Source organism: Cicer arietinum, chromosome 6 (genome assembly GCF_000331145.2).
Source record: "Cicer arietinum cultivar CDC Frontier isolate Library 1 chromosome 6, Cicar.CDCFrontier_v2.0, whole genome shotgun sequence".
NCBI lineage: Eukaryota > Viridiplantae > Streptophyta > Magnoliopsida > Fabales > Fabaceae > Cicer > Cicer arietinum.
Genome location: NC_021165.2, coordinates 56,407,224 through 56,423,468, shown reverse-complemented (window position 1 = coordinate 56,423,468; position 16,245 = coordinate 56,407,224). Strand labels below are relative to the sequence as shown.

At 25.7% G+C, this 16,245-nt stretch overlaps 1 protein-coding gene across 1 annotated transcript; it reads right to left on the bottom strand.

Annotated features, from left to right (window-relative positions):
* Positions 1-8,350: 8,350 nt before the first annotated feature.
* LOC101505115 (endoglucanase 4-like) lies at positions 8,351-16,245 on the bottom strand. The gene is made up of 7 exons (XM_004516671.4): positions 15,854-16,245; positions 13,857-14,267; positions 13,652-13,744; positions 10,405-10,557; positions 10,183-10,288; positions 9,572-9,738; positions 8,351-8,922 (listed from the first exon to the last, which is right to left on the bottom strand). The coding sequence occupies exons 1-7, from the start codon at positions 16,094-16,096 to the stop codon at positions 8,596-8,598; spliced, it is 1,500 nt and encodes a 499-aa protein (XP_004516728.1). The 5' UTR covers positions 16,097-16,245; the 3' UTR covers positions 8,351-8,595.

Genomic DNA, 16,245 nt, shown 5'->3' with positions numbered 1-16,245 from the left:
CGTGGTTGCTAAAAATAATAACAATTTTGCCATAGCTACTCTGTTTCCTCTCATATTGTATGTATTTCAATTTCAATTTAGTGTTATATATTATGTGAGCATTCACTTCAACAAAATATATATATATGGTATATGGTATTTGTTAAAATTAATAGGTTAATTTTCCAAATGGAAAATATTATAAATTAGGAAGTGCATCAATTATGTACGTTTCTCAATTTTTACTTATCAATTTTTTTTTCGTTTTTTTGACAAAAATAATGGTCTATTTTTTATATAGGTAAATATTATTTTTTAATAAATTATGGTTAATTATTTTAATTTTTATGATTTTAATTTTAATTTTTGAATGAAGAGATATAATCAGCGGAATATTTGTTTCACTCACACCTATAATTGTTGTCCAAATAAATTCTTATCTGATTCGAAACATTCATTAAGAGGTGAATAATTACAAAGTTCAGTAGGAAATCAAAACATCAAATACAAAAATCAATACTATTTTTTTATTCCAAAAAATCATTAATTGTTATTAATACTCATAATAGTACTAATAATATCAAAATAAATAGCCAATTATGACTAGTAGTTAATTGTCGTGCCTAAAAAAATTTACTATAATGCTATCGGACTATCATGTTCATAGACGATATTATTTAAAAATAATTATAATAAAAGTTAAATATTTTTTGTGATTTAACTATTGTAATTAATTGTAAATATAAAATATTGTGATTGATTAAAAATATAAAATATTATGTATATGAGTTTAATACTTAAGACATATATAACATATACTAAAATTTAAAAAATCACATACAATACCAATCTTCTAAAACATGAGTTAATTATGATATTAATTAATAGAGATTGAAATTTGGAAATCGAATGAAGAAACAATATAAAAATTACCGTTTTTCTAATTAAGATATGCAATCTTTAATATACTAATTACTGTTTTTCTAATTAAAAAATTGCTTTCTTCAATCACCTCATTTTTATGTCCATATATTTATCGGGTAAAGTTTTTATTAACCTGATATATAGTACATACTCATTTGTTTTCTTCCCTTGGATTTTGATTTAATCCCCTCAAATTATATCTTTCTTTTTTCTATTTTCATTTAATAATATTTACTAAGGTGCTGTAAATGTTAAACGATAGAAAAGAAGTATCACGCATATTAACTATCATATAATATTTTTACACTCTAATTTTTACTTAAAAAAATTAAATATTGTATTTTTCATTATTATTTACTGATCTTTTAATTTACTTTACGATAGAGAAAGGAGTAATTAGTTAGAAAAATATTAAACAATAATGATATCTACACACAAAAATGTAATTTTCAACATGTTGTGGTTCACATATATTGTTATACTTTCCACTTATATTTGTTATGACTTATTTGTTATTTGTTATGACTTGAGTTCAAATCCAAAAGGTTATACATAAATTTTATTATAAAAATGCAGTTTTTAAATTGGGTTTTGAACGAATTTCAAGTGAATGTTGGTTGCTACTTTCAATCTAAATGGTGAAGTTGAAGTTTGATGGGTAATATGAAAATCCGTTTGGGAGCTCCAAAAGTTGTTTTAATTTGGGAAGCTTTTATGGATAACATTTTTGAGAAATTCAATCTATGGATCTTCAAGACAAAAATAAAATTGATTTTTTATCTATGAAGTAAGGAATCATGATTGTCGGAGAACATGCTAAAAAGTTCGAGAAACTTTCTTGTTTTTATCATTGTATCTCAATGCTACTAATGAATGTTCTAAGTGTGCGGCGCTAAAAAATGGTATGTATCAAGAGATTGAGCAAGGGGTTTTAAACTAGGAATCCGATAATTTTGGAGCTATAATTTTCAAGAGTAAAACAATATGAAGAAAAAGTATTAGCATTGTAGGTTGTGACTTTAAGAAGAATGGAGAGAAAAAGTCTGAGGATAAAAATATTGTTGGAGGATCTATAACCCCAAGAGTTATTAAATGTAGAAAGTGAGGTCTAAGGCACTACACCAATTATTGTAAAGAGACTAAGATCATTTGTTTCAAGTGCAACAAACTAGGGCACATCAAAAAATAATGTCTCGAGGGGAAATGTGTAATTAAAGTTACAATAAAAGTAAAGAATAAATCACAAGCCAACCTTTTGAATACAACTACAAGATTATTTGATTTGACCGAGCTTAAAAATCTGAGTTAGACGATTTCATTCAAGATACATGTCTCTTGAAGAGTAAATCTTTAATTGTATTATTTGATTTGAGAGTAAGACATTTGCTTATGATTGTGTGAAAGATTTGATGTTGCATGTGTTACACTTAACCTATAATTTATATGTATCCACTCCTACAAACAAAAGAATAATCACTAGTTTCATATTTGAAGATTGTGAAATAAGTATAAATAATAGATCATTTGTAGTAGATTTGGTGTGTCTATCTTTAAGAATATCTACATCATTCTTAGAATCAATAGGCTGAAAACTGATAATTTATTTCTAAATTATTGGGACGAGAGTATGGTGTTTGAAATGAAAGAAGACCAGAAATCTTGTAGATTGGCTGCTCTACAATTTATATCATCAATTCGAGATGGAGTTCAAATTGTAATATTGCTTCTCTCGAGAAAAATGTAGAGACGAAAGAGCTAAAAGTACTCGGAGAATCTCAACAAAAAAAATCAAGTATAAAAGGATTGTTTTATGAGAGGAAAGTAGAGTTTTCTCACTATTAGAAATTTCAGCATTAGTGACCGATTAATTGATAGCTGTAACGACTTTTTAAATTTTGTTGATAAATTACTTTTCACTAGTTGTTGATGCCAAATCAGCTATCAATATTTAGTGACATATTTTGTAACCGAGTTTGGAGATCAAATTAGTGACTAAAGTTTGAGACCGATTTAACAATCACTTTGAATTAATTTTCTATGTCATTAGTCACTAATTTAGAGACGAAATTTGTAACTTAAGCTGTAACTTTTATTAAATATATGCTCATTAATTATGTCTCTAAAATTTATAGTTTTATTTTTTAATCCATTACTTTAATGTCTAAAAAATCAATAAAAACAATTTTTTTAATCTGATTTCAATATCTAAAAAATTCATATTTCAAAATCATTTAAATGCATTAAGCATATCAATATACGTAACTAAAGAACTTAATATATTTAAGTAATATTTCTAAGTACTCAAAAAATGCATATAAAATGTTTGTTTAAACATAATATATTTTAGTCATAACAAAATGCAATATATTTGTTCTTTGGATTAACTTATTATTATCCATCTAACTCTTCATCATCATGACCACTAGCATCATTATCACCAATCTCATCATCAAAATCACTAGCATCATGATCACCAATCTCATCATCATGACCACTAGCATCATTATCTCTTTCATTTCTCATTTCATCAAATTCAAGTCTTTGTTGATCTCTTTCATTTCTCATTTCTTCAAATTCATGTCTTTTGTACCCACTATGCTGATGAAGAACATGACTCACTATAATATGGTCTCCCTAATAATGTAGTAGATTACATTATGAGATCATATACTTGTCTTTTTTTTTATTTCTGCAATCTCACACCACACGTCTTATTCATTTAGTGGGAGAGTTCCTTGTAAGTCTGCTTCTTAGGTCAATTATTCCAATCTACGTCTAAAATTTTTCTGTCAACATAAATATAAGGCTAATTAATATTTTAAAGCACACAAAAATAGAATAAAACCAACATAAAAAATAATAAATAATATACAATTTAAAGTTGAAAGCTCTTATATGCACATATTTTGATCATCTATCAACCTAAGTTTTATCCTTGCCATATTTATATCTATTGAGAAACAAATATGAATGACTAGTTGCGATGCCATTCAACTATGTCTAAAAGTATAAAGAAAACTCAACATTAAAAACTTGTAAACATGTAATAATATTATGTAGCTCATTTTTTTTAGGGGTTAACTAACAATACTTTTGTTTTTTTATTTTATATGCTTATTGGTTTTAGATTATTGTCAAAATACTCAAAGTAAATTTATGCATTTTCCAGATTTTATATGTGATTCACAGTCAAAATACATTATATGGCTAATTTTTTTCTAATTTTTATTTCATTATCTTTGTTTAACATTTTGGATGGATCAGTTTGTGTGTTTTCCATATATTTGTGTGTTTTCTACTTATTTGAGACGTAAAATTAAATGTTAATATACTTATTGTTGTTATTTTCTAGATTTACCGATTTTAATTCAAATGACTAACTTCTTTCTTTTTTTTGTTCCATTTCTGTTGCTTAGTGGTTTCATATTGTATGTTTTTGTGTGTTTTTTTATGTGATAATAAGTGATTGTTTTTGTAGATTTAATGCTTTAAAAGCTTTGTTGAAAGAAAACAAAAGTACTATTCATATATTTGTATTACATTTTTTTTCAATTGAATTTATTTTTTGCATTTGTAAAGATAATTAATAATTAATGATTTCTAACTATTTTTTTGATGTTTTGTTGGCGTTGGACCTATATTTTTTCTATTAGTGCAGTATGTTGTTTTGTTGAATTCTAAAAGCTTTGAGAACAACTACTTGTTTTGTTGAGTTCCAAAAGCTTTGGATAAGTTAGTTGTTTTGTACTCTAATTGGTAATTACTAATTAATTTCTTTATAATTTTTCAAACTGGTCAACAAAGTTGATAAATGTGTATTTAGTTTTTTTTTGCATATTGGGCAGTAAATATGATTCCAAGTTAGAATGGACATAAAACATCATGTTATTTGTGTTATTTGTATTGATTTGTTATAAGAACAATTGACATTTAGATTGTATAAACAAAATGTTATTTCAGTTATTTGTATTGATTTGTTATAAGGTCAGATGACATTTAGTTTATATTTCTTAAGATATTTAGATTTACAAACATGAATGAACAATGTATATTAAGTCTTCATTTCACAAGATATTCAGAATTATAAACATGTTTGTATATCAATTATAAATTAGTTGAGTATATATTAATAATGAGATTTATAAACATGGTTGCATCTCAACTGTAACTTAATGCATCTAAAATAAAAATTAGTTATGTATATATCAATGTTGCTTCAATGATTATATTTATCTATAACATCTAAAAGTTAAAGCTCTAGAATGCTCGTTATAAAAGGATATTTGGAAAAAATTGCTCAATTTTAAAGCAAAATTTATAATAGTTAAATAAATAGAAATTTTGAAAAAAAAAATGAAAATAGAAAATGACCTAAAAATGAATGACCCAAAAAAATAAATTGGCCAAAAAATATGTTATTGGGCCAAAAAAACTTATAGGTCACAAATAGTAAAACCATAGGAATCCACATGTGGCCCGTTTACCCACTACCCGATTAACCCAAATTCACTTATTGGGAGGAAATTGGCTAGTAGTTTCCAACCGGGGTTTGGGTCGGTTAGGGTTTTTGGGTCCAAACCCGCCGTACCCGACCTGTTGTTCACCTTTAGTTGTACTCATTCCGTTGATGAAGAACATGACTCATGATAATATGGTCTCCCTAATAATACAATAGATTCCATTCTGAGACCATATACTTGTCCTCTTTTTATTCTTACAACCTTACACCACACATCTAATTCAGTTGGTGGGGGAGTTCCTTGTAAAGATTCTTCTTTTGCCAAGTCTTCCAATCTACGTCTAAATTTTTCATGTCAACATAAATATAAGACTAATTAATATTTTAAAACACACTAAAATAGAATAAAACCAACATAAAAAATAAAAAATAATATACAATTTAAAGTTGAAAGCTCTTATATGCATATATTTCGATATTTTATCAATGCAAGTTTATCTTTGTCATGTTTATGTTTGTGGAGAAACAAATATTATTGATTAGGATCGATGTCATTCAATTTCGTATAACAGCATAAAGAAAAATCAACATTAAAAACTTGTTAACATTTAATAATATTATGTAGCTTGTGTAAAACTGTACAACATAATGAAAAACTTGTTAACAACACTATGTAGCCCGTGCAAAATTTGACAGCATTAAAACTTGTTAATAGGATAAAGAAAACTCCAAATTTGCCAGTGCATAATTTAGCACAATGCAAAATTCAACCGTGTATAATTTTACATAACGCATAATTTCACACCGCTAAATTTTTCTCAATGCAGAATTTCACATTGTGTAATTGAATTACAAAACAAAATTACAACAATTAATTTACAAAATAGAATTGTTTCTAATTTGGTTAGTGTATGCATTTCTTTAAAAAATAATAGAAATTACACAAACAAAACACAACCAGATTAGTTCTATGTTGAGATATGGTGATAGAGCCACAAGTGTGAAGGGACCATCGAAAGCCTCTGGAGTCAAAGTCAAATACTCGGTTTTCTTTTGCTTGTATGTTCTTCTTTTTGAATCAAAAGATAATTTTTAACAACATTCATTATAGGTGCCACCAAGGTAACAACTAATACTGACAACTGTATCCACCAAATTATTTTATTTGGATATCTAATATGAGTGGATAATTGACTAATTACTAATATACTACACAAGCACAATAAAAAAGGATTAAAATAAACTATCTCATAGTATACTCATCCACAAATTATAGAACCTAAATTGGTTGTCAACATGAAATTTTCTTTTAATGGCATAAACATTAGTTAACTCATTATATTGTTCCAAATCAAACATCACCATTTAATTAAAAATCAAAGTAAAAATATAATTCATATATAAGATTAAGTAATGAAAAGAAAATGTACCAAAAGACAATTGAACTACCAACAAATCACATGATCACCAATGAATATTACTGAAAACTCAAAATCAAATATGAGTTATTACAATTCACAATCAGAATTTGATATTAGGCCTTGATTACTAATAAAGATTTATGTCAAGATTTATTCCCTTGATCACAAATAAAGTTTGACAAGAATTCACCAAAAACGTTTTAAAAAAACTAAAGCTTGATAATGCCACTTCCTTCTAGGTCCTTTATCAGAAACTACTAGATTATGCTTCATTTCACTTTGTTATCAAAGGTATTGAAATTGTGAGATTTTGAACCCTTATGTTTTAATTGTGCAAATTAAGAACTCTACGTATCACAATTGATATAATCAAGTACTTTAGTCTAGTTTTATATGTGTTCAAAATCCAATTCAGTAAATTCAATTTTAATTTTATTAACATTCAAACAACTTAATGTTTAGCCTCTACCCTTTATTCGTTATTCAATAATTCTAGTCTCTAATATTTTAATTCTGAAACTCTAAGTATCACAATTGATTCAATCAAGTGTAATTTGTTCTTGTTTGTAAGTATGTGTGTGTATTATTAAGACTTATCCAACTCAACCCCTTCCCCAAATGTCTCTTAGAATTAATCTAACTACCCATACAAAAAACTGTTCTTCTAAAGTTATCAAAATAATTTTTTTGTTGTGATTTTCTTAGAGAAAATTTGAATCTATCTTTTGAAAAAAAATCATATGCATACTGTGTTGATGAGGTAGAGAGGGGCAGAAGTAGTAGAGATACGAGAAGTAGTATCCCCTTTTTCTTCTTGAAGATATAGTCTTGTCTCCTCTGTCGACCATATTCTGTCAAAACTCAATTACTCCTTTGAGAAGGAGTACATTTTCTTCCTTTTAAGAGTACAACGAAGACACAATATCAGGTAAAATGGAATAATATTATAATGAGACGATAAAAAACTTTTAAAATATTTAGAAAATAAGATCCTTACCTTATAATGAGGCCGGTTTCACGTCACAATTGTAGTTTGATGGTTTAAGAGAACGCGTTTGTTTCACGGTTGCAGAAAGAATTTGAACGAGTTAAGACTAAGTGTAAGGAGTCAAACTCAAGGTGTACGACAAATGGTTGTGAATCATGATGAAATGATGATGAATTGTGATAAAACGATAATAAAAATGACGGTAAATTATAAGATATTATAATATTCAGTCCATTTTTCATGCATTAAAATTATTGTGATGACTTAGTTATAAAGCACGCAATTGAGAACAGATTCCAATGCCAATTTAAAAGTGGTCGTTCAATCAAATTATTATTTATGCTGTAATTATCATTTAAAAATATTATTTCTTTGAAATAAAAACTTATCCAACATTCGGATAATTTTTTATTTTTGACGTCACATCTGAATAAATATTTGGTAAGGAAGTCCGATTACATAAATATTTTTTTAGCAAAGTTTTGTAATTACAACACTATACAAGCATATTTTCACAAATAACTTGCATTCATTTCTGACAAAAGGGTGTGTGGAGTTAGGTATCATTATAACTTTCAATTACTAAATTTTTTTATGTAAAATTTTGTGTTAGGATCAAATTTGACCATGATAGAAAAATCAATGCATTTGCTCATGGTAAAGGCCTAACTCATATAATTTATTATGTACAAGTACTTTAGTACAAACATCCTCCCACATATTGTTTTTCTCATAAACAAATGTGTACTCTATACTGAATGAACCAAAATTCTTTCATAACTATAAAGGATTCAATTTGTATCGTAAATATATAAGAAATAACTTTAGTATGGATGTGATTTAAAGTAAGCCAAAACACCCACAAGAGGTGCATTGATGTATGTTGTAGGTTCTGAGTGTACAAAATCTGCTCTAGAATCAACATACTCATCATTGATATTAGGTCCTCCAACAATAGCTCCTAAAAGCAGATTGGGATTTGGATTTTGGGTTTCAAAATAAGAGGAACCTCCTTTGCAATCGATTTGATTAGGATGTTGGTCAATTGAAGGTAAGGATGATGCACGATGATGTATTCTTTTAGGAAATTTTGATCCATATCCAACCATGTATGACATATTCAATGGGTTGTTTCCTAGTATGTAATCTACCTGCATTTTATGAACTTAAAACTTAAGAAACAATTTATCCAAAAGTGTAGAGAAACCTATTAGCAAAAATGCTAGACAAAATTTTCACTTTCGTACTTCATACAATTTGTTATTTTTAGTTTGCACTGAAAAAAAAATTTAAAAACAACAAAAATCTATCCAACAACATTTTGACCACAAAGTACTGACTTATAATAACAAATTTTGTTTTCTTAAAAAAGAAAGACCATTACTTTTATCATAATTAATTTACACAACTATGAAGTATAGATCAGAACTCGAAAGAAAACATTCAATTTAACAATATTTAATTGAATTAGGAGTTAAGGATATTAACAAAACTCTTTTCACGAAATCAAATAATGATTTATAAATATTGTTATAAATATTGTTATAAATAAGGTATAATTATAAATTTAAGTATAAGTGTATTTTCACATGTAAAAAGACCTCAACTGAAAGGTTTCTTTAAATAAATAATATAAAAATCATTTTATTTTCTATTCTATTTCTTTCTTTTCATTTTTTTCTTTACCTTCTTTCCTCTCATTTTCTTTTATAAACCAAACATTGCATTGAAATTCCAACAATGATCCTGTTAATTGGTAATTCGCATATTAATTTAATCATCTAAATTTTGCATATATACCTGGCTTTTTGCTACTTGTTTAAGTCTCCTTGAAGAAGCAAAAACTCCACCACCACAGTCAATCTTTTTATTTGCTTTATTTAAATATCCAGCATAAACCATTAAAAGGAATGAGTAAGCTGTTGCGTGTTGCATGTTACTCCCACCAGACTTAAATAGAAGCCCACCTAATTTAATTTAAATATATATATAGTTATAACAATTCCATGTATATCAACAACAATAGCAAATTGGATTCAAACACATTCTTAAAGTTTGGAAATTACAAGGTTTTCATAGATACAGTACAAATGCAAAGTTCATATAATAGAAAAATTAAATTTAACATGTATATGAAAAACACAAAATTCGTGATTTATTTTAGTACTAAATTCAATAACAAGAAAATTAAAGATAAATTTCATATTTTTTCATCCAGTTCTATTTTTTTTTATCGAGAGATACTAACAAATGTCCTTATTAAAAATTGTACGTTCAAGTTATTAAAAGTTAAAATTTTAATTTTTACATTCAAAATTTCTATTTATATATTTCTTAAAAGATCGATACTCTTAGAACACGAGCTAGAAATTATTAAATCTGTACCGAATACTTTGGATAAATTAATTTACCTCGAGAGTATGAGACTGAAATTAAGGGTGATTCAGGTAGCACAGCACAGATAAACTTGTCAGCATTAAGGGTAAAAGGCTTAGAAGCTGGATTATTAACTAGAAGCTGCTTGTGATTAGAAAACATAACAAAAATGTTAAAATGACAAAAGTTGAAACTTGAAAGCAAAAAGAAATAATAATCAATGTTAAGGGAAAAAAAAAGGACAGATTTAAACAAACCTTAGAAACTAGAACGTTGATGCCAGCATCCTTTGAGTCCCATCCAAATTCACCAAAGTTTTTCACATTGTGAATATTTTGTTTAATGTAATTCCAGTAATTTGGAAGATTAGTAGCCTTGAGTAACCATGCTGCTCCCCACACCAATTCGTCCTAGAATTATTTATATTCATAAGTAACACTAAGCATTGCCTAGAAATTGTCACATTAAGCTTATTCGACTATTTTTCTAATTAAATTATAACTTATTTCATTCGACCAATTTGATCTTAGTAGTTGATTGCTTATGTAATTTCAATGACAAAAATTACGCTTTCGCATATCAATTGAATTTGGATAAAAAAATTAATATTCCAGTGGAATTGAAATATTGGGTCTATTTGTTACCTATATTATATATAAAAAAATTATTTTGATTTTTAATAATTTAGATTTTTTTTTAAAAAAAATAGAAATTATTTATGTATGTATGCTATTATGAATTTTTATTTTTATTTTTAAAAACAATAGTCATGTAAAATGATATTTTTTAGAGTTACAAAAATCTCTTTTCGGTAGACCTTTTTTAAGAATATCATTTTTTTAAAAAGCCGTAACAGATTTTATTTTTAAATAATATTTTATTTTTTATTAAAATGTCTTGCTCCCAAAATATATTACTCAATTGTTTTACTTTTTTGACTCGGTAGGAGATTGCTAACCCAGAGTGTGATCAGTTGAAGTCCAATTTTTTTCACCTAGTTGGAGGTAGCATGTCCGTGTCCATGTTCAGGAGGCGCTCGCACATGGGATTTTTTTTTTTTTTTAATAATTATTATTTCATTTTAAAAATGGTTATTAATTATTTAAATTATTTAAAAAATACAAATGGTAATAATTAAGTAAAATAAAATTCATTAATAAATAATAATAACTATTATTATAATTCAAAATAATTAAAATTAAAAATAGTAAATTATATTATAAATTTCAAAGAAAATACATTATAAATAAAAGAAGAAAAAAATAGAAGGTCGCATCCCCATAATGCTACTATGTACTTGTTTGAAATTTTTTTCTCCCCATTTTACTAATTGGACAATTGTTTATTTAATAAATTCAAAATAATTATAATATTTAAAAAAAACAAAATATGATTAATAAAATACATTAAATTGATGAAGAAGAAGAAGAAAAATACTGTTGAGTATATCTGTCTAAACAAACCACGTGTTATATTATTTTAACAACTCCCTCCTATTTTGTGGATAAACTTAAATTATTTTAATAATTCCTCTTGCAGATAACTTAACCACTTAATTATATTTTATTCACAAATTTCTCCTATTACTGGATCTAATAAATAAAAATTAATAATAATAATAATAATAATAACTATTATTATTATAATTAAAAAAATAAAATATATTAATAACATGAAATAAAATATATTAAATTAAAAATAATATATATATATATATATATATATATATATCAAAATTAACGTGGTGGAATAGATGTTGCAAAACAATAAGGTAATGCAGATTCAATTTACCAATCACTCACAAATCAATTTTTTTTGCTATTAAATCAATTTATAAATTAATGAAAAAATTAATCAATTGTACAATTTGGTAAGTAGCAAATTGATTAATCATAAATTGCTAAAATTAATTTTCTCATTAAATGTGATTTGGTAAATTGATTAATTTTCTCATTAATTTACAAATTGATGTAATCACAAAAAAAAAAAAAAAATTGATTTGTGGATGATTGATAAATTGAATCTGAATTACTTTATTAGAAACCGTACTAGAAATCTACGATGAAGCATTCTCACACATACCAAACAAATGATATTGGCTAAAATATGAAGGTGTTAAGGTGTGTCACAATCCACTAATGCAGAGAGTCAAAAAATATCGTCAAAGAGCAAATGTATTAGAACATGGACACTATATAAAGAGTACCAAGAAAATGCGGATTATGTTGGGTCTGTGGTCATATTAGGAAACATTTTCCAAACATTGCGGGAATATCTACTCAAATTTGATGTATTTTTTTTTTAATGTAATTTCTTTGAAATTTATAATATAATTTACCATTTTTAATTATAATAATAATAATAATAATAATAATTATTATTATTATTTATTAATGTATTTTTTTACTTAATTGTTAGTATTTTTATTTTTTAAATAATTTAATTATTTTTAATTTATTAAATAATTAATAACAATTATTAAAATAAGATAACAATTGTTAAAACGAAGAAAAAAAAAATCCAAGGTCTCCCCATGCGTCAGCAACCTCCGACTAGGTGAAAAACAAATTGGGCTTTAGTTGGTCACACGGGCCAACCACCTCTTACTGAGTCCAACAAGCAGGACATTCAAGTAATATGTTTTTGGAGTGGGACATTTTGATAAAAAAAAAATTAAAAAGATATTAAAAAAAAATCCAGCTGTAACATACGATTGACTACTTTTAAAAATAATTACTTTTTAAAAAATTGGTGATTTTTTTAACAAAATAAATTATAACAAATGGACTCAACAACATAATACAATATTAATTAAAAGAGTCTTTTTGAAATTCAAATTTAAGAATAAAAAAATAGAATTAAATAAGTTTTTACTCCTTATAAAATTTTACTATTTTATTTTTGAAACAAATGGACTCAACAACATAATATAGTATTAATTAAAATTATGTCCTCAAAATTCAAATTTAGGAATAAAAAAAATAGAGTTAAATAAACTTTTACTCTTTATAAAATTTTACTATTTTATTTTTAGTTCCTATAAAAAAATTACGTCAACTTTTAGTCCTCTAAAAAAATGTTATTTTTATTTGTGGTTTATATTTTAAATCAATTCTTGTGTATTTTATAAATTTTTACAGTAATATTTAGAACATTATAAAAATTTTTTTTACAAAAATTTAGATATTTTATGAAACGATAAATTAATCATGAATTTTTAAACTCCAAAAACTAAAAAATTCATATTTAACTTAATATTTCTTAAAAATTCTAAAATTTTGCAAGAAAATTGCTAAATATTTTCTAAATATTATTGCAAAAAAATAATCACAAATTCAAAACATACACAAAAGTTGATTTAAAATAAGCAAAAAAATTAAAATAAAAATTTTAGGAAATTAAAATTACCAAAATTTATAATAAATCTAAAAATAAAATAGTAAAATTTCATAGAAATTAAAAATTTATATAAATAAAAAATAGAACGATGATAGCTAGACATACCTGGTAGCCACTAAAATCACAATAGAATGGGCATACATACGAACCAAGGCTGTCATTGTATGATCCTCTGTATTTATCTGCAAAGTCAAAAACCTAATTCCATAGAAATTAAAGACTGTTGAAATTTTATAGAAATTAAAAACTTATTTAATTAATTTTTTATAATAAAATAAAAAATATTAAAGAAAATATGTATTGCATTTACCATTATAGCCCTTTGAAGAAGCCTTTCAGAATATTCAACATTATGGTATTTCCTAAATACAATAGAAGAGGCTGCAAGTGCTGCTGCAATTTCAGCTGAAACTTCAGATCCAGGATTCTCTCTACTAACAAAAAATGTTGTTCTAGGAGTGTCCATATCTTCCGGTCTCTCCCAACAATTATGATCACCATGTGGGTCACCAACTTGTGCAAACACAACTCCTGGGATATTTGTGGATTTAAGTAAATAATCTGTGGCCCAACCTATAGCATCTAATGCATGGTTAAGGTCTTGGCCCATGAATTTTCCAAACTCTATAACACTCCAAGCCAGCATTGTTGTTGAAAATGCCATTGGGAAATTGAATTTCACATTGTCACCCGCATCATAGTAACCGCCAATTAAGTCAACCTAGTATTATGTAGATCTGATCGGTCACTTAATATAATTTTGTTTGAATTTTTATTAATTAAAATAAAATATAAAAAATAAAAATGATTGAATAACATTATTGGTCCACATAATTCATATCAGGTGAATCAATATTAATAAATTATAGTTCAATAATAAAATAGATCAGATCAAATTGATTCATTCACGTGATCATACTTTTTCGAGAAGAATAGATCGACTAATTTAATATTTTAATATAAATAATTGAAAAATTATATTCTTATAAATAATTTAAAAATGAAAATAAAAGTGCTAGTCATTAAAAATAATAACCACTTAGAACCAAAGAAAAATTGTAGTAACCACTTGTATCTTATGAAACGGTAAAGAGCCAATTTTTTTTCCAAATCCCACAAGTCACTCAATTAAGTCACACATAGTTTGATTTGTCAGAAAAAAGGGTCACATAAAGTTTGATATTTTAATTTTGATTTGACTGATCATGTACATATATAAAATTAGTTCAGACTAACAAATGTTTTAAATATACTGGTTATGAAATAAAAAAAAAGTAGAATATTTAATGTGTCAATAATACTTAAATATCTTCTATTCTTCTATAATAACTTAACGGTGTGTTTAAAATACTTATTATTATTAATATGTCTATCAAATTTTATAATGTTACTTTGTATTATGACGGCACGTGTCTTAGTCAATAAATCATTATTTTATTTTATAGGAGAAACAAAATTCTTTTGCCATTTCTATTCCTAAATAAAAAAACTCAGTGAAATAAGAAACTTTACTCATATTCTAAGTTGAGTCTTGAGCAACAGAGAACTCATGACCCAACTGTGTTGGTCATAATAATTTTCATTATTACAAGACAAAATATCCTTCGATTACTTCAAAATAGAACTATATTCATAAATATTGTGATCAAAATATTTTTTAGTTAATACCATACATTGATTTTGAAAATATCCCACAAAAGAGAGGAATGTCATATTTGATATCCCGTTCGATGTTCAAATATATTCCTATTTTATTTACACTACTTGTAGTTATATGCATCAATTATGATACACGATAAAAATAGAGGAAATATTCAAATAAATAGGTGAAGAGCACAAACAAATGCAAAAAAAGCTATATAAATCTAAACACTCTTTAAAATGAGTTGAGTTTATTTAATTTCTTCCCATTTCTCTAAACTAGAAGCTCATCACATTTCATATATGTAGTTGTTTGGATTTACTTTCTTGAATTTATCTATTGACAATAAACACTTCTAAAACTGCTTAGAAAAACTTTTGAAATATTTTATGAGATGTCTTCAAAATAATTTTAACTAATTTATAGAATAATTATGAAAATAACTTAAAAATTCATATAAAAATAGTAGGACTTTATAATAAGCACTTTTGTGATATACACTTAATTAAAATTAAAATGTTTATCCAATGTACACAACCATATCTCCCAACACAATATAAAGACAATGCCAAAAATTTGACTAAATATTATATATGTAAATGGTGAAGGGCAACAATTAATAAAATTTAGATAAATGGATGAAAATTAAATTAATAGAGAGTTACTTTATCAAAGAATCGATCATCATCAAGTTGAAATCCATCTTCAAATGCAGAATCCTTCCTCCAAGTCATTCTTTGTGTTGGTGGTAACTTCCCTGACCTCTGCCCTTCAAAGAACAATATGCTCTTTGACAATGCTTCCCCATAATTATGCTGCCAACTCATGCTTCTTTGAGTTACACCCAAAAGAGCACAAACCATTATCATGATCATCTTCATCAACCTTAACCTTTGATCCAAACCCATATAGGAATATAGTAATTAATGATAATATATTAATTATAAGTATGGACTTGAAAAAAAAAAAGCAAGACTTCAAATAAGTGCGTATTTTTTGTTTTGTTTTGTAATTTACGAAAACAAAAAGAAAAAAGAAGAAGAAGGAAAGGTTAATG